We start from the raw sequence: 21,982 nt of genomic DNA on the forward strand, positions 1-21,982 counted from the left end.
ACATCAAAACCAGCTCTCTCTATGAACTCTTAAAGCACTTCATCTTGGATTAATCTTTATATAGTGCATGATTTACCGATAAAATATCTCATTTTATGCAGTGATATAGACAAAACTCACATCCACCATGTTCCTGAGATATCCTCTATGTGGTGACAGTGCTCAAACCAAGACACGTCACAATATAAATACAAGACGTGTCGCAGATCAATGATGCCTTCATTGTTTTTTTTTCCACAAACACTGACATGGTAACATGTGAAATGTCTCTGAAAGCTCACATCTAACTTGGTAAATAGAAAGACAAAAAAAAAAAAAAACATGAAGCAAAGAATAGACACGTCACACTTAGCTACAGATGTTACATAACGCATTAGGATGCCTGTCTGTGCTGATAGCTTTCATTTCTTCTTGAAGACATTTTTTTAGGTGGCATTCAATATGAGCTTTTAGGCACACTAGTCGTCTCACTCTTTATTAAACCCCCGAGCCAGTGCTGAAACTGTTTTTCCAGAGGCATCTATTTACAACGAATTATGCCTGTGAACCACTGACACGCTCCCAGTTGATCTCAATACTTCCTGATAAAATGTTCAATAAGCTGCCGTTGCCAGGCAACAAATGCAATTGCGGCCGCGCCGTCGGAGCAGAGTTTTGACGGAAAAAGTGGAAACTGAAATGTTTGGAGGTTTAAAAACAGCCGCAATGTCACAACGTTCACAAATAAAAGACTTTGGGGCGTCCCAGCAGTGGCGAGCAGTGGTGCGAGGCAAACACAAACAGCGTTTTGTGGGACGCGTCACAGCCGTGCAGCAGTAAAATGTGTTGAAAGCAAACAACTAAACACTGTCACTTCTGTCATTGTGAGCCGGGCTCGCAGCGGATGACAAATAAAATCATAACATCCAATCAGAGCTACTGACTGGTAATCCTTGGGATGGGGTTGCACACGCATGACCAGAGGTCTGGGCTGAAGGCAGAGTGAGCCCACTGTTGTTTCACAGCTGGTAATCCGCTCAGCGCCGAGATAAAAGAGATCTCCCAGAGCTTCTCCACCAGTGTGACAGAGATCAGGCCTTCTAGATATCATACTTTGTGAAGACTAGTGAGTCAAACATCACATTAAGTACTAAAACATGATAAACAAGCAGCCAATTTCCTTCTTGACCCAACGCATTTACTATCTTTTCTTGTTAGACACGTCAGAAATCAATCCTGCAGATGTGTGTCGCCCGGCACTGAAAAGGTTGCTGTCCACAGATGAGAACACGGATAGGTCACTTGATGTCATTTCATCTGCAAGCTGACACAACAATATTAATCAGAGATGTCAATCGGGAAATGAGACTGTCAAAACAGACTCTGACAACAATGACATGTCCGGCAGCCAATGAATTAAAAAAATGAATGAGTACAAAAGGGCCCTGCCTGGCTGCCTGCTGTAGAGTGACGATTGCCATCTGGACGGCAGCCATACAGCGTAGACAGAAATGAGATTTGTTCCATGCGTGGACAGAACACGAGCATTAGCTTTCTGGTTGCTTCATGCATTGTATTAATGCTTGACTGGCAGTCAGCTTTAGAATTCGCAGCCAAATCATAAGAACATTGGATGACAACACCTTTTCTGTCTTTAGAGATTATCTGGCCAATGCATTGCATTCACAACAGGTGCTTCTCAATAGCTGATAATGACTCAATACCTGCAGTCTGTTAAGCCGATTTTTTCCTCTATACCTTCAAAGCATGTGGTTGCTTTGCTTCCTCGCCTGGACCAGACACTGCTGTGGTTTAATATTTCTTTATCTCATTCTCTTGCTATTTTCTGATCTGTAATTGCCTTTACTCAGAGGGCATTTGTGCTGATTGTAAAACATCATCCATTAAGAGTTCTCTCTGAATTAAGTACTTTAAGTAGGCCAGGCCTTGCTAGCTGTCTGCGTGGAAGAGTTTATCTTTTCATGGCCGCATGGAAAGTACAAAAAATAGAACTGTGAAACCTATTTTTCCTTTTTTTTTTTTTTTGTCTGCAGTCAGCAGCACTTCAAAGTTTGTTCCAGTGATGAGTCAGTCGAGGGAGATAATCATTGAGAAGTCACAAATACTCCAGTGACATTGACTGTTGGCAAAAGTGAAAGCAAGTGAGCAAACAGGAAATAAACATCCCATATCTTAATATGTACACACTCTTCAATATGAAGATAGATTCAGAAAAGTCTCGTTTGAAATTGTTGACTCCTGTCTGGATTCAAATGGTGGCAATTTTCCCCCGAAGCACTGAAGCTTTCTCAGCACAGCACGCTGCAGATAACAAGGACTGCAGGTCTCGTTTCCAGGAACACAGTTTTAAAGACCTTTTGTCAGGCTTTTGGTCCAGTTTTTACATAAACGTCTGCTCAGCCTGTTTCTTCTTCACAGGAGTGTGTTTGTGTGATTTAACTTTACATAAAAAAAACACACCAGGTCTTCTTTCAGTCAGTCAACAAGGTAAAAAGGATGTGTAGATTTTAGTGATGGACATAGTCAGATATTTGTGAGTGGGACAGGGGGGGATTCGTGATTATAGCTCCTTAAGGTCAGACACTAGTTTTATATTTTCCACAGTGTCGCTATTTTTGTTTTCACTCTGTGTGACGCATCACACCTGTACACTGAGTTCCTTCCAGGAGACGTTTGGATGCAAAATGGCATGAGAGAAGTCGGTCCAGTATCCAGAACCTGGCCATGCAGACACATAAATGGCCACGATGATTGTTTAAAAACATGTAAAGTAGTAGAGATTTCCAAAAGCAGCAACCTTAAGTGTATGAGAGTAAAAGAGAAGTGTAAGATGAAAGCCTGTTTGTCCACAGACTGAACACGGGTCGAATATTTCGTACTGTATCGCTTCCCTGTGCGGCTACACAGACTCAGTAGGGGACTGGTCATCGACCTGGTGCCTCATTGACTGCACGCTCGTCAGGATTTTCTTCTGGTGTCCAGCAAGAGACACTCCAATCCTCTGCAGATCTCTGTGGGAAAAAAACAAAGAAAAAAATAACACAGAGACACAGATATCAGGTTGTGGCATCGTAGCAAAAAAAAAAAATCTCATATCCACATGGTTGTTATTGAGGCTGCTGTGTGTAGGAGTTTACACCAGTAAAACATTACTATGTTAATCATAACCAGCGCTTTAAATGGAACAGAGAAGGTTGGCAGGGCTGAATTAGCACAGCACGGCTCTGTTTTTGACTGGTTTGACTAAATAATGACAAGGTAATAGTCTGTGTTTAACTAAAGGGAACAACATATTCCACATAACTCTCTGCTTTCAAAATGTATTTTCATTTCTTATTTTAAGGTACTTTGTCTCTTGAGAAGAATTTGCTGTAAGAATTAAGACGTCTTTATACTTAAAAGACAAAATGCAATTAAATACGGTGTACATCAGCAAGTTTAGATCACTGATGCACAATTTCCGTTTAAGCACCATAAAAAATACATACCCACACAGTCCATGTAAGGTCACATCCATTGCTTTATACGAGGTGTGTCACAAAAGCTCCAGGAGCACAAAAGTGTTTGAAGTATTTCAAACCCAAACTACAAACTACGAGTTTTACCCTTCAAATGATCAACCAGCACATCTACAAAGAGATCCTGTGGCGTTTACTTTGTTCAGTGAGAAGAAGCAAGAGTTGTTGCAGGACAAGTCGTGGCTGCTTCACCATGACAACGCGCCTGTTCACAACGTCCTGAGCATCCGACAGTTCCTGGCTGAGAAGAACATCGCCGTGCTGGAGCAACCTCCCTACTCACCCCACCTGACTCCGTGGGATTTTTTCCTCTTCCCCAAGCTCAAGGGGGTCATCAAGGGGACACGTTTTGAAGACGTGGATGACATCAAGATGGCTGTGACGACGGAGCTGCGGAGGATCCTGGAAGAATCCTTCCAGGAGTGAATGGCAGCATGATAGAGAAGGCTGGGGAAGTATGTTAAGACTCCAGGGGGATTACTTTGAGGGGGAAAACCTGCAGTTTGTGGTTTGGATTTGAAATATATCTTTTGTGACACCAGTCCTGAAACTTTTCTGACACACCTCGTACGCTGCAATGTTAAATGGGCAGACATTTTAAAATGAAAGAGAACAAACAATAAACAATATCAAGATGCAAGAAAAGTGACTTCAGATTGGTTTTCCATCAATTTTTTTCCTGCGTTCATTTATTTCCTGCATGAAAAGTTTTTATACACCTTTTTTGCCTTCTTCAAACTGCGACTGTGTTAAAACATAATTAATCCCTTCGGTGAAATGTAGCCCCTGCGTTTGACCCATTCTAACTATTTAAGGAGCCGAGGGCAGTCAAAGTGCAGCGTCCAGGGGACCAGCTCCATGTCTGATGCTCCTGCCTTCTGCAAAGCTAATAGCAGGAACCTCTGGTGAACTCTTCAGATTACGGAGGGCAGATCCAGCAGCTGTCAAGCAGAACTCAAGCACATATCCCAAACCTCTCTCTTTTTACTGCTATTGTTACCAGCTCATTAAGGCACGTGAAAAAATCATCACGCCATTCTAATAGCTAAAGTACATTTATTACTAAGTAAACAAAGCTAAAACTTGCAGTGTTTCTCACAGTGACAGATTGCTGTTTGTTTGACAGTGATGCATGGATGTTCTGTAACAACCCTTCGAGTGTTTTTTTTTTTTGTTGCCATGATGAATGGATGAAAATAGGAAGGAAGTGAGCCATATGGAGCGACAGACAAGTGTTCACATGAACCTCCAGTCAGCCAACCAGCTGCCCTGCCAGTCGTCCAACTAACAAGACGCCGACTTGGCAGCGCAAGCAGTGTGAGACGCAGGCAGAGAGAGAGGCAGACAGACAAAAATAGAGGCAGTGTAATGGGTAAACCTACTCGGCTGTGATTTGTGTGACGAGCGGCAAAGAGGTGAAGCCTGAGCCCAGGAAGGAGTCTCTGTACTGGGTCATCTTGAGTGCAGCCAGCCAGTCCTCCACTGAACTCACCCTGCTCAGGTCTGGAGCTCCACGGTCTAACAAGGGGTGATGGGAAGGACTGCAGAGAGCAGATACAGGGGAATAGGGAGTTAGAAAAAAAAAACAACTGTATTGCTGAAATAGAGGCATGAGACACGGAGAGTGTGTTTGTGTATGTAAATGAGTTTGTATCTCTGCTCACCCAGGGGGCAGGTTGTTGGTGCCGGCTTTGAGAGATGCAGGGTTGCGTATCATTTTATCCAACATGCTGACAATATCGGGGAACTTTGGCCGTGCATTCCTGTCTTTCTGCCAGCAGTCCAGCATGAGTTGGTGCAGCACTACTGGACAGTCCATGGGAGCTGGCAGCCTGAAATCCTGCTCTATGGCATTTATCACCTGGGCCACAGCAGAGGAGGGAAGCAGGGGAAGGGAGGGGGGATGAGAAAGTCAGAAACAAATAACCACAAGTGATTATACGTAGTGTGGAACCACTGATTTGTTGTATATATCCGTCTAACTGATTAAAGCTTGTATAATCAGTATGCTTATAATGAAGCTAATGCAAAAGTTCAAGAAGGCAGATCTGCTCCCTCATTATCTGTCCTTGTTCTTCTGTCAATGAATATGTAGCCAATCAGCCTCGGTTCTTTAAATACCATTACAGTTCTGTCATTCTGCCTTTTGCACCTACTATTGCTCTACTGCCATACAGGCAATCACAACCTCACAATCCTGGATGTCCAATGGGTCTTAAGGGAAGTCTTAATCACCCATCCCTCTCCCACCTTGACTTTGGACTACGCCCAATGAGGACGCTTTTGCCAAAACCTTTCTATTATTACCTTAATAAATGTGGTCATACATAGATCCATCCATCCATCCATTATCTATACACCGCTTAATCCTCACTAGAGTCGTGGGGGGCTGGAGTCTATCCCAGCTGACTTAGGGTGAAGGCAGGGGACACCCTGGACAGGTCACCAGTCTATCACAGGGCTACACTTAGAGACAAACAACCAAGCACACTCACATTCACACCTACGGACAATTTAGAATCACCAATTAACTTCAACATGTAGCTGTAGAACCTGGAGAGAACCCACGCTGCACGGGGAGAACATGCAAACTCCACACAGAAAGATTCCAGTGCTCCCGTCGGGACACGAACCTTCTTGCTGCGACGCAATGGTGCTAACCAACTGCACCACCTTGCAGCCCTCATACATAGATCTCTTCTTAAATAAAACAATAAGAATCTGTAAGAGCAGCAACTAAATCATGGAACTGCCTCAATGGTATTAATGAGGTTAACTTTTGTTGAAGTAACAACAAACAGTAGACCTTTTGAATTTTGAGAGATGGGGGTTTGTCTGCCCTCCACATCGTCAAGACAGCTTTTTTGATACAGCCGGCAACAGTGTGTTCAATACTTACCTCTAGTGATGAATCTTATGACAGTGGTATCTAAAGTTTTGAGGGCTTAACTGACTGCATGAAAGGCATAGAATGTGACAAATGTCTGTACACCTGTCATTACAGAATCAAATCTTTTATTATTTCAATACTTTTTTAAAGACAATATTATTCTTTCTCGCTGAGGAAGATACCAAATTCACGGAGAGATGTTTTGTCATTTTTTTGGACTACATTTTTCAGCTGCTGGAGGGTTTCTGTCTTTCTTTTTAAAATAGCACAAATGGATTCTATTGGATTCAAATCAGACAACATACTTGTCCAGGTCAACAAACCCTAACCCTTTTTTCTTCCTGAGAAATGCTTGTGTGGTTTTGGCAGTGTACTTTGGATCATTATCATGCTGGAATATTCCCTCTCTGCTAAGCTTCTGCAGACTGGGAGTCATCTTTGTCTGCCAGTGTTTTGATATATCCACAGACTTTCTTGTGACACCTTTTGCTCTCATGCTGTCCCATATTATCACACGTCCACGTCTGTGCTTCACTGTCAGGATGATGCATTCACTGTGGTACTCCTGCCCAACTTCACAACAAACATGTTGGCCTCCATCTGATCTCAACACATTCACCGTCTCATTATCCTCTCATTATCAGTCAGGCTTTTTTTCATGTTCTTAAGCAAAATCACATCTTGGAGTTTTGTTCTGAATAGCAAGCAAGGATATTTTCCCACGATGTCGTCCACATATGTTGACATTATCTACTGACCTTCACATGATGTGAGCTGCCGCAGAGACTCGTGTACTCCTGGGCTCAATCTAAAGCACTTGTCTGTCTGTTTTAGGAGGTAGGCAAGTAGTGTACACTGTCTGTGGTGTCAATTGAACAGGAAAGTCATTGTGGCTCTGGCGAGTAGCATAGAATAGAACAGAACAGAACAGAACAGAATAGAATATCTTTGATGTCATTGCGATTTGCAATTAAATTATTGTTCTGATTACTGCTGCAACGACTATTTTTTACTTGGTCATTGATCTTCTTATGTCTTTTTTCAATCTTTGTAAAGTCTCACAATGCAATTTTTGAATTCCTCTGGCAATTCTTATCTGTGTCGGGACAAGATGCAGACATGGAGATAGAAACAGGCCATACATCTAAAACTAAGAACTTTCTGGCATTTTTAAGTCATTACAGTTCAAACAATTATCCTGATCAAATCACAGGTGTACTCTATTTTGCTGCATTGAATATCTACTATCTGGGCTTTATTTTCTATTAAGTCTGTCTCAAGAATTTGTTCTCTATCGTTTACGGGATAAAATATCAACACAGAGATTATGTAGTTATTGAGAGATGTGCAATTTTGAATTATTTGACATATAAATAGTATTGCACCAGGGTGCATTTACTTCTGTGGTATACTTCATATATGAGAAATACCCTGAGTATTTCTGTGTGTCCTAAACAAGCCAGTTTTTCATAAATGCAATATGTAAATGGAAGAAGGGAGAAAATATTTTGAAAGAAATTGAATCTTGTGATATGACATCAGTAAATTGAACACAGCGTGGTGCTGGTCTGTGATGTTCAGGATATCAAAGGGCTGAAAGATCCAATACTGAGGCCAGCTCTCTCACTGCTGTTTAGGGGACACTTATATACTTATATTTTGCTCTAAAGTTTGATTTGTCCCTTCCTGCAGGCAGACCGATATTTGATTAGAAGAGAAGGGTCTTGTCTGTTACAGCTCCTTTGTGATTCCAGCTGATAAGACAGATGTATTTTTATGGAACAATCTTGCCTCGTTCTTTATTTAAAATCACATTTAAAAAAAATGAAAACTCACATTAGTTAAGAATATCCAATTTCCTTTTGAAAACTTTATCCTGACACAGTGTGCAGTCACAGTGTATATCCAGATATTCATCTCTAAGCAGCAGTAACGCTGCCGCAGCCTCTGATGTTGAGGCAGGTAGTTTTACACAGAGGAGCTTTTGATTTCATTATGCCAGTGCAGGTATAGAGAACGATAAAGACCTTTCAAGGTTTTTCAATGAAAACTTTTAGGCAGGAATTTTGTATTGCACAGAGGCTGTGCTAAATGTGCAGCGATACCTTTGAGTGCAGAACGTAATTATCCACGAGCATCACAGAACTCACAACTGTCAGTAACTAGCTGCCGTGCCACCCTGAAAAAATAATCAAAGAAAGGAAATCTCAACTTCAGTGATCATTACCTGAAATTATTCTGCCCCCTGTGCCAGGAACGCAAAAAATAATTTTTTAAATGTCTCCCAAACTCTAATTATGACGGCTGTAATTTTCCAAACTCCCATTGTGGTGTGCCCTGATGGCTCGAGAAGTGGCGTCTAACACGTTCTGCATTCGAGCAGCCGTCAGATATTATCTTTCTTGCAGACTTTTTTTTCACACATCAAGTATTCAATTACTATCATCTTTCTTGCCGCCTTCCACAATATTCTTCAGAGGTCTAATCGAAATGCAAGTAGATTAATATTATAAATAATCGTAAACTTTATCTTGATCACACATGAGAAATCCCTAACTGTACTAATGGAAACACACTCTTTAGAGCAAGAAAAAAAAAAAAAAGCAATTTAGATTTTGTCATGGCTTAGACAGGAAATAGTACGGGCTGTTTGTCACAACATCATTAATGTAAGCTAGAAAGACTTTGATAAGAGTCAGAGGGTCTGCAGCCTTGGAAATGTCCTCATGTTTTCTTCTAATGTAGGAAAATAAGCAAAATGACTCATGTTGATGAATGATGAGTACTATTTAAATGATCCATTTATATTTAAAGGAGTAGTTTCAGTTTTTTTGTGAATAAAGAACATTTGCTTTCTTGCCTGCAGCTACATGAGTTAAATGAGATGCAGACCATTCTGTAGCACTGACACAACACTGTGTGTAACGGTCTGACTGCACCTCGGTGTCGTTTTGCCATAAACGATAAAAAAAATGCCCAGACTTGTTTGTATTTCTTTAAATGAATCAAAATCATCTTCATTTGGGCTAAAAACTTCGTCTTCGTTTTGCTGTAACATATCCGTATGCAGGGAGGCGAGTGCTTCATGAAGGTTGCCCGGAGGTTGTAGCAGTGATTTGTCACAGTGAAGGGCATTTTCTTTTAATCATGTTGTAATTATTCTTCCACGTCAGCTGATATTGGACATGTTTTATGCTGCCCAGAGGCCAAGACAACAAAAAATGTGAAACAGCTGATCAGTCATGTGAGTTAATTGTTTGCAGCATCACAACTTATTGGGGAAAAAAGGTGCTTCCAGCTTCAATTATGTGAACTAAATGTGTATATATGTATTTTTTTTAAGGTCAAAGACCACCTCAAGCAAGTGTGGAAATGTTTTTGCAAAATTGTGGATTTCAACATTTTTTCTTGACATTATCACTCACTTTTTCTTACACAAACATGGCTAGTAGTGACTCCAGGAAACCATTGCACATGACCCATATATTGTAATTTTTAGTGTTAAAGGGTTAAATTTTTTTAAAAAACATGTGAGCTTAAGAAGCAACACTTGGTGGAATTTGAACTTAGGCAGGATAAAGAGATGTATTTCCACATTTTGGCTGATGTGTAAAATATTATCTTTTACCTTTAAAATTTAAAGAAAACATTCCTTTATATTTAGTGTTCATCCTACAAGGACGTCAACACTTTTTGTCCAGAGCCCAGAATCTCCAGAGACTCTATATTTCTATTCTCTAATTTTGATGCCACTTGTTAAACTGCTGGAGTGAAGATCCACTGTGCATGTGGAGGTAATTAGAATAAATACCATTCATTATTTTTATATTTTTCCGCCCCCTTTTTAAAAATTTTCGTCCACCAGTCACTGTCTCAACTGTCATCTCAGTCTCATTCATCAGTCATTCCCCCAGTTGTCCCCAGCGTGTTCCCACCGTTCTCCATCACCTGACCTCCACCTTCATCCAAACACCTGCTCCTCATTCCCTCAATTTTCCTCCCTCATTTATCTGAACTAAAGCCTCGGCACTGCCAGCTTTTCTATCGTTCATTCCAGCCAAAGTGGTCCAGTCTTTTCTCTTGTTATCCCGGCTGCCTCAGTTTATGACCTCTGCCTGTTTCTGGATTTTTGCCTGCCAGCTTCTGCCCCCTTCGGACTCCTCTGCCTCTCCTCGCTTTGATCAGTGACCTGGCAAACCACATTTTAACTCCACCTGTTCTGCCGGTGAGTCCAAACCTGACCTATTTGAGCAGTGTTTTGAATTTTGGTGCTGGTCTTAGCCTCTTGTTCCTTTAACAAAACATAAAATTCCATGAAATATTGCTCCGGTGTAATTTTTTTTTCCATAACTTCCTGTAAATTTAAAGTTACAAGTCCGTGTCAGTGTTCTTGTAAGCCTACCTCGCGGTAAGCTGAGGTAATGTGGTGCTTCTACTACTGTAAATGCAGCGCCGGGGATTTGTCTGCTCGCTGAGTGAACTCTAATTGACCCCGACACACTTCTCAGGCTTTGTGCCGCATAAATTCACTCTAAGCACCGCTGTCAATCAAAATAGCAGCGAGTGTAGTGAAACATCACAGGTCTCTTTCATGATTAATTCATGTCGAACACAGCACCTGCAGTGGCTCCGCTGACAATTTCACCGCTCCGTGTTCTTTGAAATCATGCGTGTGTGTGTGTGTGTGTGTGCCTTTACACATGTCTGCTCGCATGTGTGCGGTTTAGTTGTGTGTGTGTGTGTGTGTGTCAGTGGTACGTGTGAGTTTAGGGTGTGAGCTTCATGCATAGTTAATGCCCTCGCAGACCCTCGTTAGCTATACTGGTAACACACTTTCCCCATCATTATACACAGTCTGTGCTATTATAAATCTGTCTCTGTCATCATACTGACTCTGTCATTACTGCTGCATAGGCTGCCTCTGTTGCTTGGGAGCAACTGTTGGGGGGGGGGGGTGAGGTTGCAAGGGGAGGAGGGGAGGAGAGACAGCAGGGAGGAGGTAAGAGACAGAGAGGAAAGTGTGAAATAAGGGGAAGGAGATGGTTAAGGTGATGTAGATGACAGACAGGGAATCTGTAGACAAAAACGAGGGAGTGATGTAGTTTTGCTCCTCTTACCACTGGGCCGCTGATTAAGTCCTTGACACCAAAATAGCTGACCTCAGAGAGAAATCAACAAGGTCTACAGCAGGCTAAACATTGCTAGAGAGGAGTTGTGGCTTGAGAAATGTCCTCTACAGGGAAAAATGAGACTAGGCGACTCTAACAATTATCAAAGAGAGTTTAGAAAGATATTTTCTTGGTAATAAACTCAACGGAAGCTGGCCAGTGGTGCTTTGGAAGGTTTTCTACACCAACAAACTGTATTTTAAAGTTTTTACTCAAGATAAACTGGAGGCTTGTGAAAAGTCCCAGGCTCCGCTGTGTCAAAGCTGTGAGATATATAGTTTCAGAAAGCAAGAATCAGGATTTAGAGCCTTAGAGCTTTGAAGTAGGTTTTAGTGCCAAAAGTAACTATAATCTGTGTATCACGTTTCTTCTCGGAATAGAAACCTAAAAATAAAAATGTCAGCAATCCAATCTTGTGGAACCTCCTTTTTCGTGTACTGTACCTGATCCCCTTTGGGTTTCAACAGTTACATTGAATCCTCAGCCTAAATACAGGATGAGGGTTTGATTTACTGAAATATAGAAACAGCAGAGAATTGTGTATTACTTGTTTCGCTGATTACTGTGTCGCCTAAAAAAACCTAGCAGGATGAACGTAACCCTCAAAGCATCAAAACATCAATGTGATACGAGCACAAACGAAAAAAAAATCAGGTATAGAAACGCTGCCGCAAATTGATCATACGGTGGAGGTAATTGGAATAAAGTTGTCAGAACAACAAAACACTCCCTGAAGAAAAATATCAGCTAGAAAACACAATCCCCCACTAATACCTTCTGGTCTGACGTTCAGGGAACAAACACTTATGTGACACTTAAATTGATGTCCTCATTTTCCGTGTGTTTTCCTAGACATGCAGACACCCTGCTGAGAGAGACGGCAAAGGAAACAAACAAGCACAACCCCCTGTAACAAACACACACACACATGCAGACACACACCCACACACCAGAAAGACAATCTTTTACAGTCACAGACATCAGTGGGAACAAAACAAGACACAGATTCTTTCACACACACACAGGCAGCTGGTGACTTACATCTTGGTTGCTCATGTCCCAGTAAGGTCTCTCTCCGTATGACATCACCTCCCAGGTGACGATCCCATAACTCCAGACATCTGAAGCTGACGTGAATTTCCTGTAGGCGATCGCCTCCGGTGCCGTCCACCGCACTGGGATTTTACCTCCCTGAGAGAAAGAAGGAAAAAAGTGCAGAAGAGAAGGAAAGATAAAGGATGGAAATAAGGGAGGGAAGAGGAAAAAAAGGATTTCTTGATTTATACCTGTTAGTTCTACTTGCATATTCATCACAATGTACAAAACAGAGGCCATAGGCAGCCCATATATCACAGCGTGACATCAACATAAAGGTGAGGACTGAATATTAATTTAATGGTCATCACAGCGTCGTATTTATCAGACATGACAACCGTGTGGATTTTATACATTACGAACACGTGTATTCATGTCACAAAGATGATGAACTTGAAGGGATCAGGCTACTGTAGGTCTGGATTTTTCTCCTATTTTTGCGAGTTGAAAAAAAAGAACACCTGCTCGACACACATGAATCCACATCTGTCTGCTGTTGTCTCTTCTAATGAAGACAAAGTAGTGAGTAAACAAAAGCTTCTTTCCTCTGAATGCTGTCAGAAATCCAAGATGAGGGTATGTATTACCACATGTTTGTTTCACTGATGGATAAAAAAAAAAAGCAAGCAATTATTTAAGATAGTCAAAGAATCCCTGGAAACAGATGAGCTTTTAGCTCGGCACCCAACGTGACTTTACACCATCAGGTAGTCCAACATTTTAGTGAAATACCGTCACAAAAACTGGATTTTATGTCAATTCAAATTTGAACTGATATTTTTTTCTAACAGGATGAATCTTAATGTGGTTGTCTAAATGTCCATGTGGCACCATCATGAGTTCAAAATGTCACTTAAATTTATGACTGGATATAAGGTAAACTCAGCCATTCTAATCTAATTTTTGTCCAATTAAGCTCATACTACATCACAGTCTGCCAGCTCTACCCTGTAAAAAATCTGGTGTTCGTATACGTCCCTGGATCTGTAAATGTGAAACAAATAAAAGGGCTTGTATCCATGCTTGTGTACAGGACAGGTAATCAGAAAGATGGAGGAGAGAAAAAGGGAAAGGTAAGGTAAATATCCACAATCTTCCTTTAGAATCACTTACTCCTCCTCTAAACCGATCACTTCATTTTCTTCAGTTTCAGGGTTCAGACCCATTAAACAGGATGTGAGTAAAAGGACCACTCAGCTCATTTTCTATTGGCACATGGCAGAATAAACTCTAAAAGCATTGTGGGAAAGCAGGAAAGGCAGGATAGACCACTGATGTCAAAGGAGAAATGGATTAAAAGAAACGCTGCACTTTGCATATAAACTGTAAAAAAAAAAATAAAAAATAAAAATAAACATATGTGGCTGCAAAGAATTTTCGTTACCTTACTATCTTGGAGCATGAACACAAATGCAGCAACAAGTGAGAAGTTGCAGAGACAATGCTGCATAAGTAGGTTGCTTCTAGTAGCACAAGCTGAGAACATTTTGAAGTTTTAGCACTTAGCCCAAAGTTCAATGCATGCATTATCTCTGGCATCACCTTCTGACCAAACCTGAGTTTAGTCTTGAATAGTTAAAGTCCGTCTTTGTTAAACTCCCTCCAGTGAAAATCCGAATTTGTTACCTTGGTGACATGTTCATGTACATATCGTAAGTGAAATAAGCAGTAAATGTAACCACCCTATCAGACTGTGTTTGCGCTGGGCAGTTTCCAGGTGTGTCAATGTGATGAAGGTGTGAGTTTCGACGAAACTATCGCTGAAGGTTAAGAAAACCATTTGGGTAATTGTTTTTGTGAGTCCAGCTGAGAGCAACCCGACAAAAAACAGGATGAGACCGTTTGAAACTTCCAGGAGCAGGCTATGACAGCACGCTTTTTGCCCAATTCGAATGTTGTACAAGAAGCAACCTCCAGTCCTAAAAAAATGTCAAAAGTTCAAGCAAAAGTGACACTGCAGTTCCTCGAATGGCCACTTGAGGCTGGCTCCAAAAGTGAGTCACTCTCTATAGACTCATATGATAAAATGTCCAACTTTACAGCAGAAATAAATATGCTGACAGCATTGTATGAAAACAGGTTTGGTCTCTATCTGGTACAACCCTCTGACCAAACAGTTCAGTCTTTAACTAAAGTCAGTCTTTGTTAAACCCCCTCCAGTGAAGACCAAAATTTGTTGCTTTGGTGACATGCTCATGTACATATCGTAAGTGAAACAAGCAGTAAATTCTGATGCTAACGATTCAGATGCTAACTGCAGTAAAAAACAAACAGAGAATCAGAGTTTCATGCACAATAAACCTGTGGCACCACGCCCTTCAACTAGCAGGGTGGGACTTTACATGGCCTTATTATTCCTCAGAATCAGTTTCTAGTTCTAACCTTTATGGACAAATTGCTAAAACAACTTGCGATTGTATCAGGCAGAGTAGTTTTACAGTGTCTGAGCAGAGCTGTTGGTAAGCTGATGGCAGTGGTGTGTCGAGAAAGACAGGGTGCTTCATAGATCTGTGCATTCTGTCTTGGTTCCAGAGCTCTATGTACATTTGCAAGTCAACTGGATGGTAATTCATTATCATGGAAACCTCAGTGATCTCTGATGTGTTTGCAGAACTCCTTCCTATTCTTCTGGTCGACTATGTTGACAGTCAGATTGTGTAATAAAGCTGATAAAATGAGCCTTTCCTCCCTCCATGGCTGTGATGCAGTTTGTATCCAACCATAAAGAAATGCTTTTCCTTGCATTAAACACCACATTGGATAATCCATATATTTTTGGAATGACGGGTAACAAACAAAGCTGTGTGGAAATGAGGCATTCTGGAGGAAACAACGGTGCAGAATGTCATCTAAGCCATTTTAAGGCATGCATAAAACTTCAATACAGAGGAATGACTTTTCAGGAGTTAAATAAACACCTGAAGGGACTTTAAGGTCCCACATGGGCTGTTTTCAGTATAACAGCAAGACAGATAAACGCATTAGAAAGAGTGGCAACGACACATTATAAAACCCAAATCTGAGTGGATAATGGAAAGGAAACAGAATTCCCTCAAACTTTGGACTGCCCAGGGAACAAATGAGGATTTATAACCATTACTTCCATTCTATGATTGATCTTAAACTTGTGAAAAAGTTGAAGATTAGTACAGCCATGAATTCTTCATCCATCCAAGAATTTCATTTTTTATGATGCGTGGTAAACACCAGCATGCCTATAGACTTAAAATGTTCTTTTTATAAATGTCAGTGGAACAGTGAAGCCTCGTGGTTGTTAAAACTACCACTTCAAAAAATATTTTGCTATCTTTAGGCCGCAGTGTGAATGACGGATTTGTTTGTCTCCTGGAGCTTATGTTTGTGTGTCCTTACCAGTGAGCTGGTGTAGGTGGGATCAGAGGTGTCCTCCTCCAGATACCGGGATAAGCCGAAGTCAGACACCTTACACACCAAGTTACTGTTAACCAAGATGTTTCGAGCTGCCAGGTCCCGGTGAACATAACTCATCTCCGCCAGGTACCTGTAACATCAACAGGATTTATTGTGTGAATATGTGTTATCTGTTGCCAGCTACCTTGGCTACTATAAAAAAGGTAATGGGATTTAGGGAGTGTGTGTGTGGCTGTGTGTATGTGTGTGTTATCGCTGCCAGCTACCTTCGATAAAATAGGAATGGGATTTAATGTTTGTGTATATGTGCATGTTTTTTGTGTTATCACAGACTGCAATAAAACAGATAGGATCAGTGTGTGTGAGTGTGTGTGTGCGTTTGAGCACTGTTTCAATCTGCCAAGCCTACAAGTTGTGGTGCTGTTAACTTGAATAAATGCCTCGGATTAATATACAGCATGTCGTAGAGGTTGTGTTTGTTCTTGTGTGTTTGTATGAGCGCGAGAAAGAGAGTTTGCAGGCTATAGAGGCAGCATATCTCGAGCTGCTGATGCACATGACCAGACAGTATTGGATATCACCACATGAAATCTCTGTGTGAAAGAACTGATACTGTCACAAAGAAATTGAACTTCTCATAACAGTCATTGAAAGATCTGAAAAAGTTTCTTCTTCATCTTTATATAAAAGAAAAAATGTTAAAAAGACTTCTGTGGTGAAAGCATGTGTGGATGCGTTTGGTGTGTCTCTACCTCATTCCAGATGCGATGCCCCTCAGCATACCAACCAGCTGGATCACTGGGAACTGTCCATCGTTTTGCTGCAAAACCAAGAATGGTGACATGATTATATTTATTTTCTATTATCAGATGTTTTCACTTTACTTATTTAGAAAAAGGTGAGAAGACGTGTCGGTACTTTGCATTAAATGATAAAATACCACATTTTGCACGACACTACTGGGTAAACAAACTTACTCTGATCACTTATGCTGTTGTTGTCGTCATGTTTTAACGCCAGCTTTGCAATTATAAAGATTCAGTTCTTCAATTTCGCTCCTTTACCCACATTGCATTAGTCTTATGAAAGGTGTAAGGAGTTAATGTGTTTGTTGATTTTTCTAACAGCATCTGAAATACCTTCTATCAAACCTTTTTGTTGTCAGAATTAGAGAGCTGTATCCGACAATTTAAGTCATTTTTTCATACACAGATAAAACTCGGCCTAAAGGTTGGAGAAGTGAGTGTGTGACTGGAAAGATAAAATCAGGCTGCGAAGGTCAAAAAGCATCCCATGACCCTCACGTATAAATGGCACTCTGATGTTTAACCCCAACTGCTCCAGTGGATCTGCTCAGTAGCCACCAGGTCAGACTGTGATTGCGCTGGGTAGTTTCCAGGTGTGTCAATATGATGAAGGTGTTATTCTCAATGAAACTATCCCTGAAGGTTAAGAAAACCATTTGGGTTTGGTGTCCAGCCGAGAGCAATCAAAAAAAAAAAAAATAGATGAGACTGTCTGAAACTTCCAGGAACAGGCTATGACAGCAGGCTTTTAGCCCAATTTGAATGTAGAAGCAACCTCCAGTGCAAAAAAATGTTGAACGTTAGACACTGCAGTTCCTCGAATGGCCACTTGAGGCTGGCTCCAAAAGTGACTCACTCTTTATAGACTCATGATAAAAAGCCCAACTTTACAGCAGAAATAAACGTGTTTACAGCAGTGTATGAAAACAGGTCTGGTCTCTATAGGTAATTTCCCTGTTTATGAAAACTGCACAGGGGATGAATTTTTTACAAGACTTGCCCATTTAAGTTTTATGGTTATGCATAATAAGGGTGTGGCTGCCTTAGGAGACAGGTGGGTGGTATCACAGAATAGACCAAGGCCCAGAAATGTTTGCATGGTCCGCCTCATCTCCACCTCTTCAATCATTTTTGGATTAGCCAGGAGTTACTTTCTTAGACACTGGCAAGCTATCGAGAGCTTTAATACTGCTGTTCTGGAGACCTATGGGTGATGTTGTAGAGTATTTTTCTGTCTTTATTTACAGTCTATGATGTGGACATGTGGATACAGGGGATTTTGTTTTATATAATTGGACAAAAAATCCATATTAACCTTCCAGCAGTCTGCAATTCAAGTGGTCTGAGAGAAAGCTGGCCTTCCGCACCTTCTCTTCATGTTAAGGCTTTAGAAATCTATCCCGTGATGGAAGATCCAAACCAATCACAACACGAGCAGGTGAGATCGTATAAAGAGCAACAAAGTGCACATAGAAAGCAAGACACGGTGGTGATGTGTGTGTTTTCTGCCCACTGCAGCTTTGAACCACTCGGAGACTTTAGAAAGTTCGTATTTTGAGTTGCTGGAGGCTTGTTGTTTTTATGAGGCATTTTTGATGAAACCTAGAATATTTGCCTTTTTTTTGCTGTTTTACCCTTTCACCTTTGGGCCAGACTGTCTCTATCTCTGAAAACATCACTGACATCCCCTGCTGATACAGTTGCAGTCGTAGGTGTGTGTGTGTGTGTGTGTGTCTTTTAATTCACTTTGCGCATCAAACCGCACCTTTGATGCTCCACTAGCCTAATCCTCTACAGGCAAAAACCTTCTTCTAGGTACAAACAAACACACACATGCTGCATTGATCCTCTGGGTCTTGAGCCTGCAAGATGGTCACGCTAGGACAGCAACACCAGCAAGATCGATCATTGTGTTTGTGACTGTGTGTGAGTGTGTGTGTGTGCGTGCATGAGTCAACGGATGATTTCTGAGTCAAAAGAGGTCACGCTGTGAGAACCAAACATCAAAGAGTTTCTCTTTCTGTTTTTAGAGGCGCCTCAAAAGGAGGGCAGGATCAAAGAGACGGGCAGACTGACAGACAGACAGACTGGCAGGATGAGGAGGAAAGAGCACAGGAAGGAAAGGAGAGGAGAAGAGGAAGAGCAGAAGGTTGTCTTTGAGTCTCTTTCTCCAAAAACTCCCAGTCCTGCTCTCTTCAACAGTTTGGCTATTTATGTGCTTGAACCACAGTGTGTGTGATTTTCTAAAGTTAAAGGCCAGTTCATAGTTTCCACATCCCCCTTTTGCTGACTGATGCAGACTTTGAACACAGACAGTGGATGTGGCTCTGTCTTCTACAATATAATCTGCAACACAAACAGCTGCTTTGCCCCTCATGTTGGACACAAAAAAGCACACAGGGCCCCCGTGGATGTTTCTGACTTTGCACTTTTTACAGGAGTTACAGATTGAGCTTTAACACTGTGTTTACACCAGAGGTTTGTCAGGCACGGTGGGCAGACATGGCATTTCTGGAGAATTTAGGACTTCCATCTGTGTTTGAGCACCATCGATGGAGAGCATGTACAAATCAAGGAACCCTTTGTTTCCAGGCATATGTGCAGTCAGCGTGTTTTCAGTGTGTACTGTGTCACACATTTTGGGTTGGGACGTGGCAGTGAGGTGCACCGTTGAGGGTTTGGTAGATGAAAAAATGTGCATAACGTGGAAACTTGTGGACACACTGTAAGCAGCTATTAAATTTAAATGTACATTAGTAATGCATGGATCATCGTGGTATCACCCGCATCCGCAGGCAAGTATAAATCATCCACCTGAACGGATGATTTTCTATGAGAGACCTGAATTACTGTTATTTCTCACTGGAATATATGTGAGCACTATGATATGGTAACACTACATTACACTTGTGTGTTATTGTTGACAATTTCACTAAATCCACCCCCTCCTGTACTTTTCTGCCCTTCCTCTTACGCCTTTCTAAATTGTCCCTCTTTCTTTCATCAATTGCTGTTTAAGACAAAAAGACCCTAAAATTGGAGAGTTTAGCATGCTTATTTGTTCCTTATGAAAAATGAAGCTGAAAATATGCTCACAGATTAGAGGATGCAATTTATACTTTTCTCATTTACAGTTAATAATTTTCACCCACCTGCAATAAACTGCTATTAGTTAGGATACTAATTTTATTATGACTTGGCCTGTCTGCCACATTCCACCCAAGATTAATGTGCATACAGGTATTGTGGGTACAAGTGTTGCATGGTGTACATCAGTAGAAAAGTAACACAATTTCCTGCCATTAAAATGTTTCGATTCCCTATTTTATTAGGATCAGTACTTAAAGAATGGCAGTTTTTAATAAAAACGTTATTTCCTGCAATTAGCATAGATGTGCAACGACATTGCAGGCTGTGTGTGTGTGTGTGTGTGTGTGTGTGTGTGTGTGTGTGTAGTTCTCTGCTTCCATTCCTTGCAGGCATAGTGGGCATGCCAACTGCTTTTTTCTTCTCTCATAAGCAAACTGCAGCTTTTTCACCATCGGAGGCAATTAATAGCAGTGTCTAATTTGGCTTCATTCTTTTACCCAACTTACCAAAGTAGCAAACTTTTCTACACACAAACGGATCGTTCACACTGGTAACGTTAGCTCACATTAACTTCCAAGTATACAGCTTGGCAACAGCAGTTATAATGATCGGCTAAATTCAAAGAGAAAGAATGAATATTGGTGGTTAAAATGTACACTCAAGTACTGCTGCACTTATTTCTGCAAGGATTGAATCTTTTTAGAGCAGCAGTGTGTCGTGTGAAGGTGAAGAGATGTGAATGGGTAAAAAGAGCTGATCTGAATGAAGAGTTGTTTTTTTTAAAGTTTTGGTTGGATTTTGAAACATATGAACACAGTGGTGCAATAATCCACTCTTGTTGTTTTATGGCTTCGTTTTACATCCTTAGACTTAGACTGAGGAAACATGTACATTTTTCAAGATCCTTTTTTCAGCATTTTCTTGCCTTTCTTTAAGAAAAAAGATGAGGAGTGAGAAGAAAAGTGGGCGAGAGGAGAGAGAGAGAGAGGAAATGACATGCAGTAAATCGAGCCTATGGATTGGAATCAGTCCTGCTAAAATCTGATCAAAGCAGAACCCACGGATTAGGTTGGATTTTTGTGACTGTTTCACTGTGCAGAAAAATATTTTGTCTTCAAGTTATCATGTCACTGAATGAACTCCAATGTTTACATAGATGTCAAGTCCTGAAGGCAATGAGAGTTACAATAAACTAATGAGTACCGCGCGATACAGCAGAAAACTCCAGAATAAGAAAGTACACCTCAACCTGCTTTTCCCCACGTCAAGGAAAAGTATTTTAACAAAGCAAGAATGAATTCTGAGATGGGTATGCAACATCAAGACTGTCAGCTTTAATTCAAAGCTATCTGTTGTTGTTTGGGGAAACCCTGTTGGTCCCATTTGCGTTCATGCCCTAACGCTCCTGCAGCAGTGTGTGTGTTATTCACCCTGAGAAATGAGTCCAGCGCTCCATTTTCCATGAACTCTGTGATGATCATTGTTGGTCTGCTCTTGGTGACCACGCCCTCCAGTCTGATGATGTTCGGTTGGTCAAACTGGCCCATGATTGACGCCTCAGACAGAAAGTCCCTCCTCTGCCTCTCAGAGTAGCCCACCTTCAGGGTCTTGATGGCCACAGGGATTTCCTTTTTCCCGACAGGTTTCAGGCGACCTTTGTACACTTCTCCAAACTCACCTGGGAAAGAAGAAAACACTAAGTGGGTAAAATTAAAGCAGTCTGTCTAAGGCAAAAAATACGACACACGTAGGACTCTTCAGAATGTGACTCAGCAGGGAAAACAGCAAGTGCACTGTTGTAAATAGTTGTTTTTAATGCTTCTTTATTCACAGCGCTTAAATAAATTAGAACAGCAAAAGGGGCTAATAAATTATCGCAATTATGATGTAAAATGTGTCAGCTGAGAAATCAGATGCCATTTGGTTACCTTTCATTACTAAAACATGAATGAACATGAACAAGAACGAGCACATTGGTCTTTGCAGCAGCTGAGCTGTGGAGCAGTGTGAGGGGCAGGGCATGTT

General features: G+C 41.2%; 1 protein-coding gene across 1 annotated transcript in view; it reads right to left on the reverse strand.

Moving 5' to 3' along the window:
• Positions 1 to 2,899: 2,899 nt before the first annotated feature.
• The window catches only part of LOC103370579 (ephrin type-B receptor 1-like), a 105,105-nt gene continuing 86,022 nt past the window's right edge, over positions 2,900 to 21,982 (reverse strand). Inside the window, exons 14-20 of the mRNA XM_008299684.1 lie at positions 21,388 to 21,635; positions 16,814 to 16,881; positions 16,044 to 16,191; positions 12,618 to 12,767; positions 5,183 to 5,379; positions 4,901 to 5,059; positions 2,900 to 3,011 (exon numbers count right to left, since the gene is read on the reverse strand). Of these exons, the coding sequence (XP_008297906.1) occupies positions 2,900 to 3,011; positions 4,901 to 5,059; positions 5,183 to 5,379; positions 12,618 to 12,767; positions 16,044 to 16,191; positions 16,814 to 16,881; positions 21,388 to 21,635 (1,082 nt within the window). The remainder of the gene's footprint in view (positions 3,012 to 4,900; positions 5,060 to 5,182; positions 5,380 to 12,617; positions 12,768 to 16,043; positions 16,192 to 16,813; positions 16,882 to 21,387; positions 21,636 to 21,982) is intronic.

The sequence above is a fragment of the Stegastes partitus genome, unplaced genomic scaffold, assembly GCF_000690725.1.
Source record: "Stegastes partitus isolate 25-593 unplaced genomic scaffold, Stegastes_partitus-1.0.2 Scaffold31, whole genome shotgun sequence".
Classification (NCBI taxonomy): domain Eukaryota; kingdom Metazoa; phylum Chordata; class Actinopteri; family Pomacentridae; genus Stegastes; species Stegastes partitus.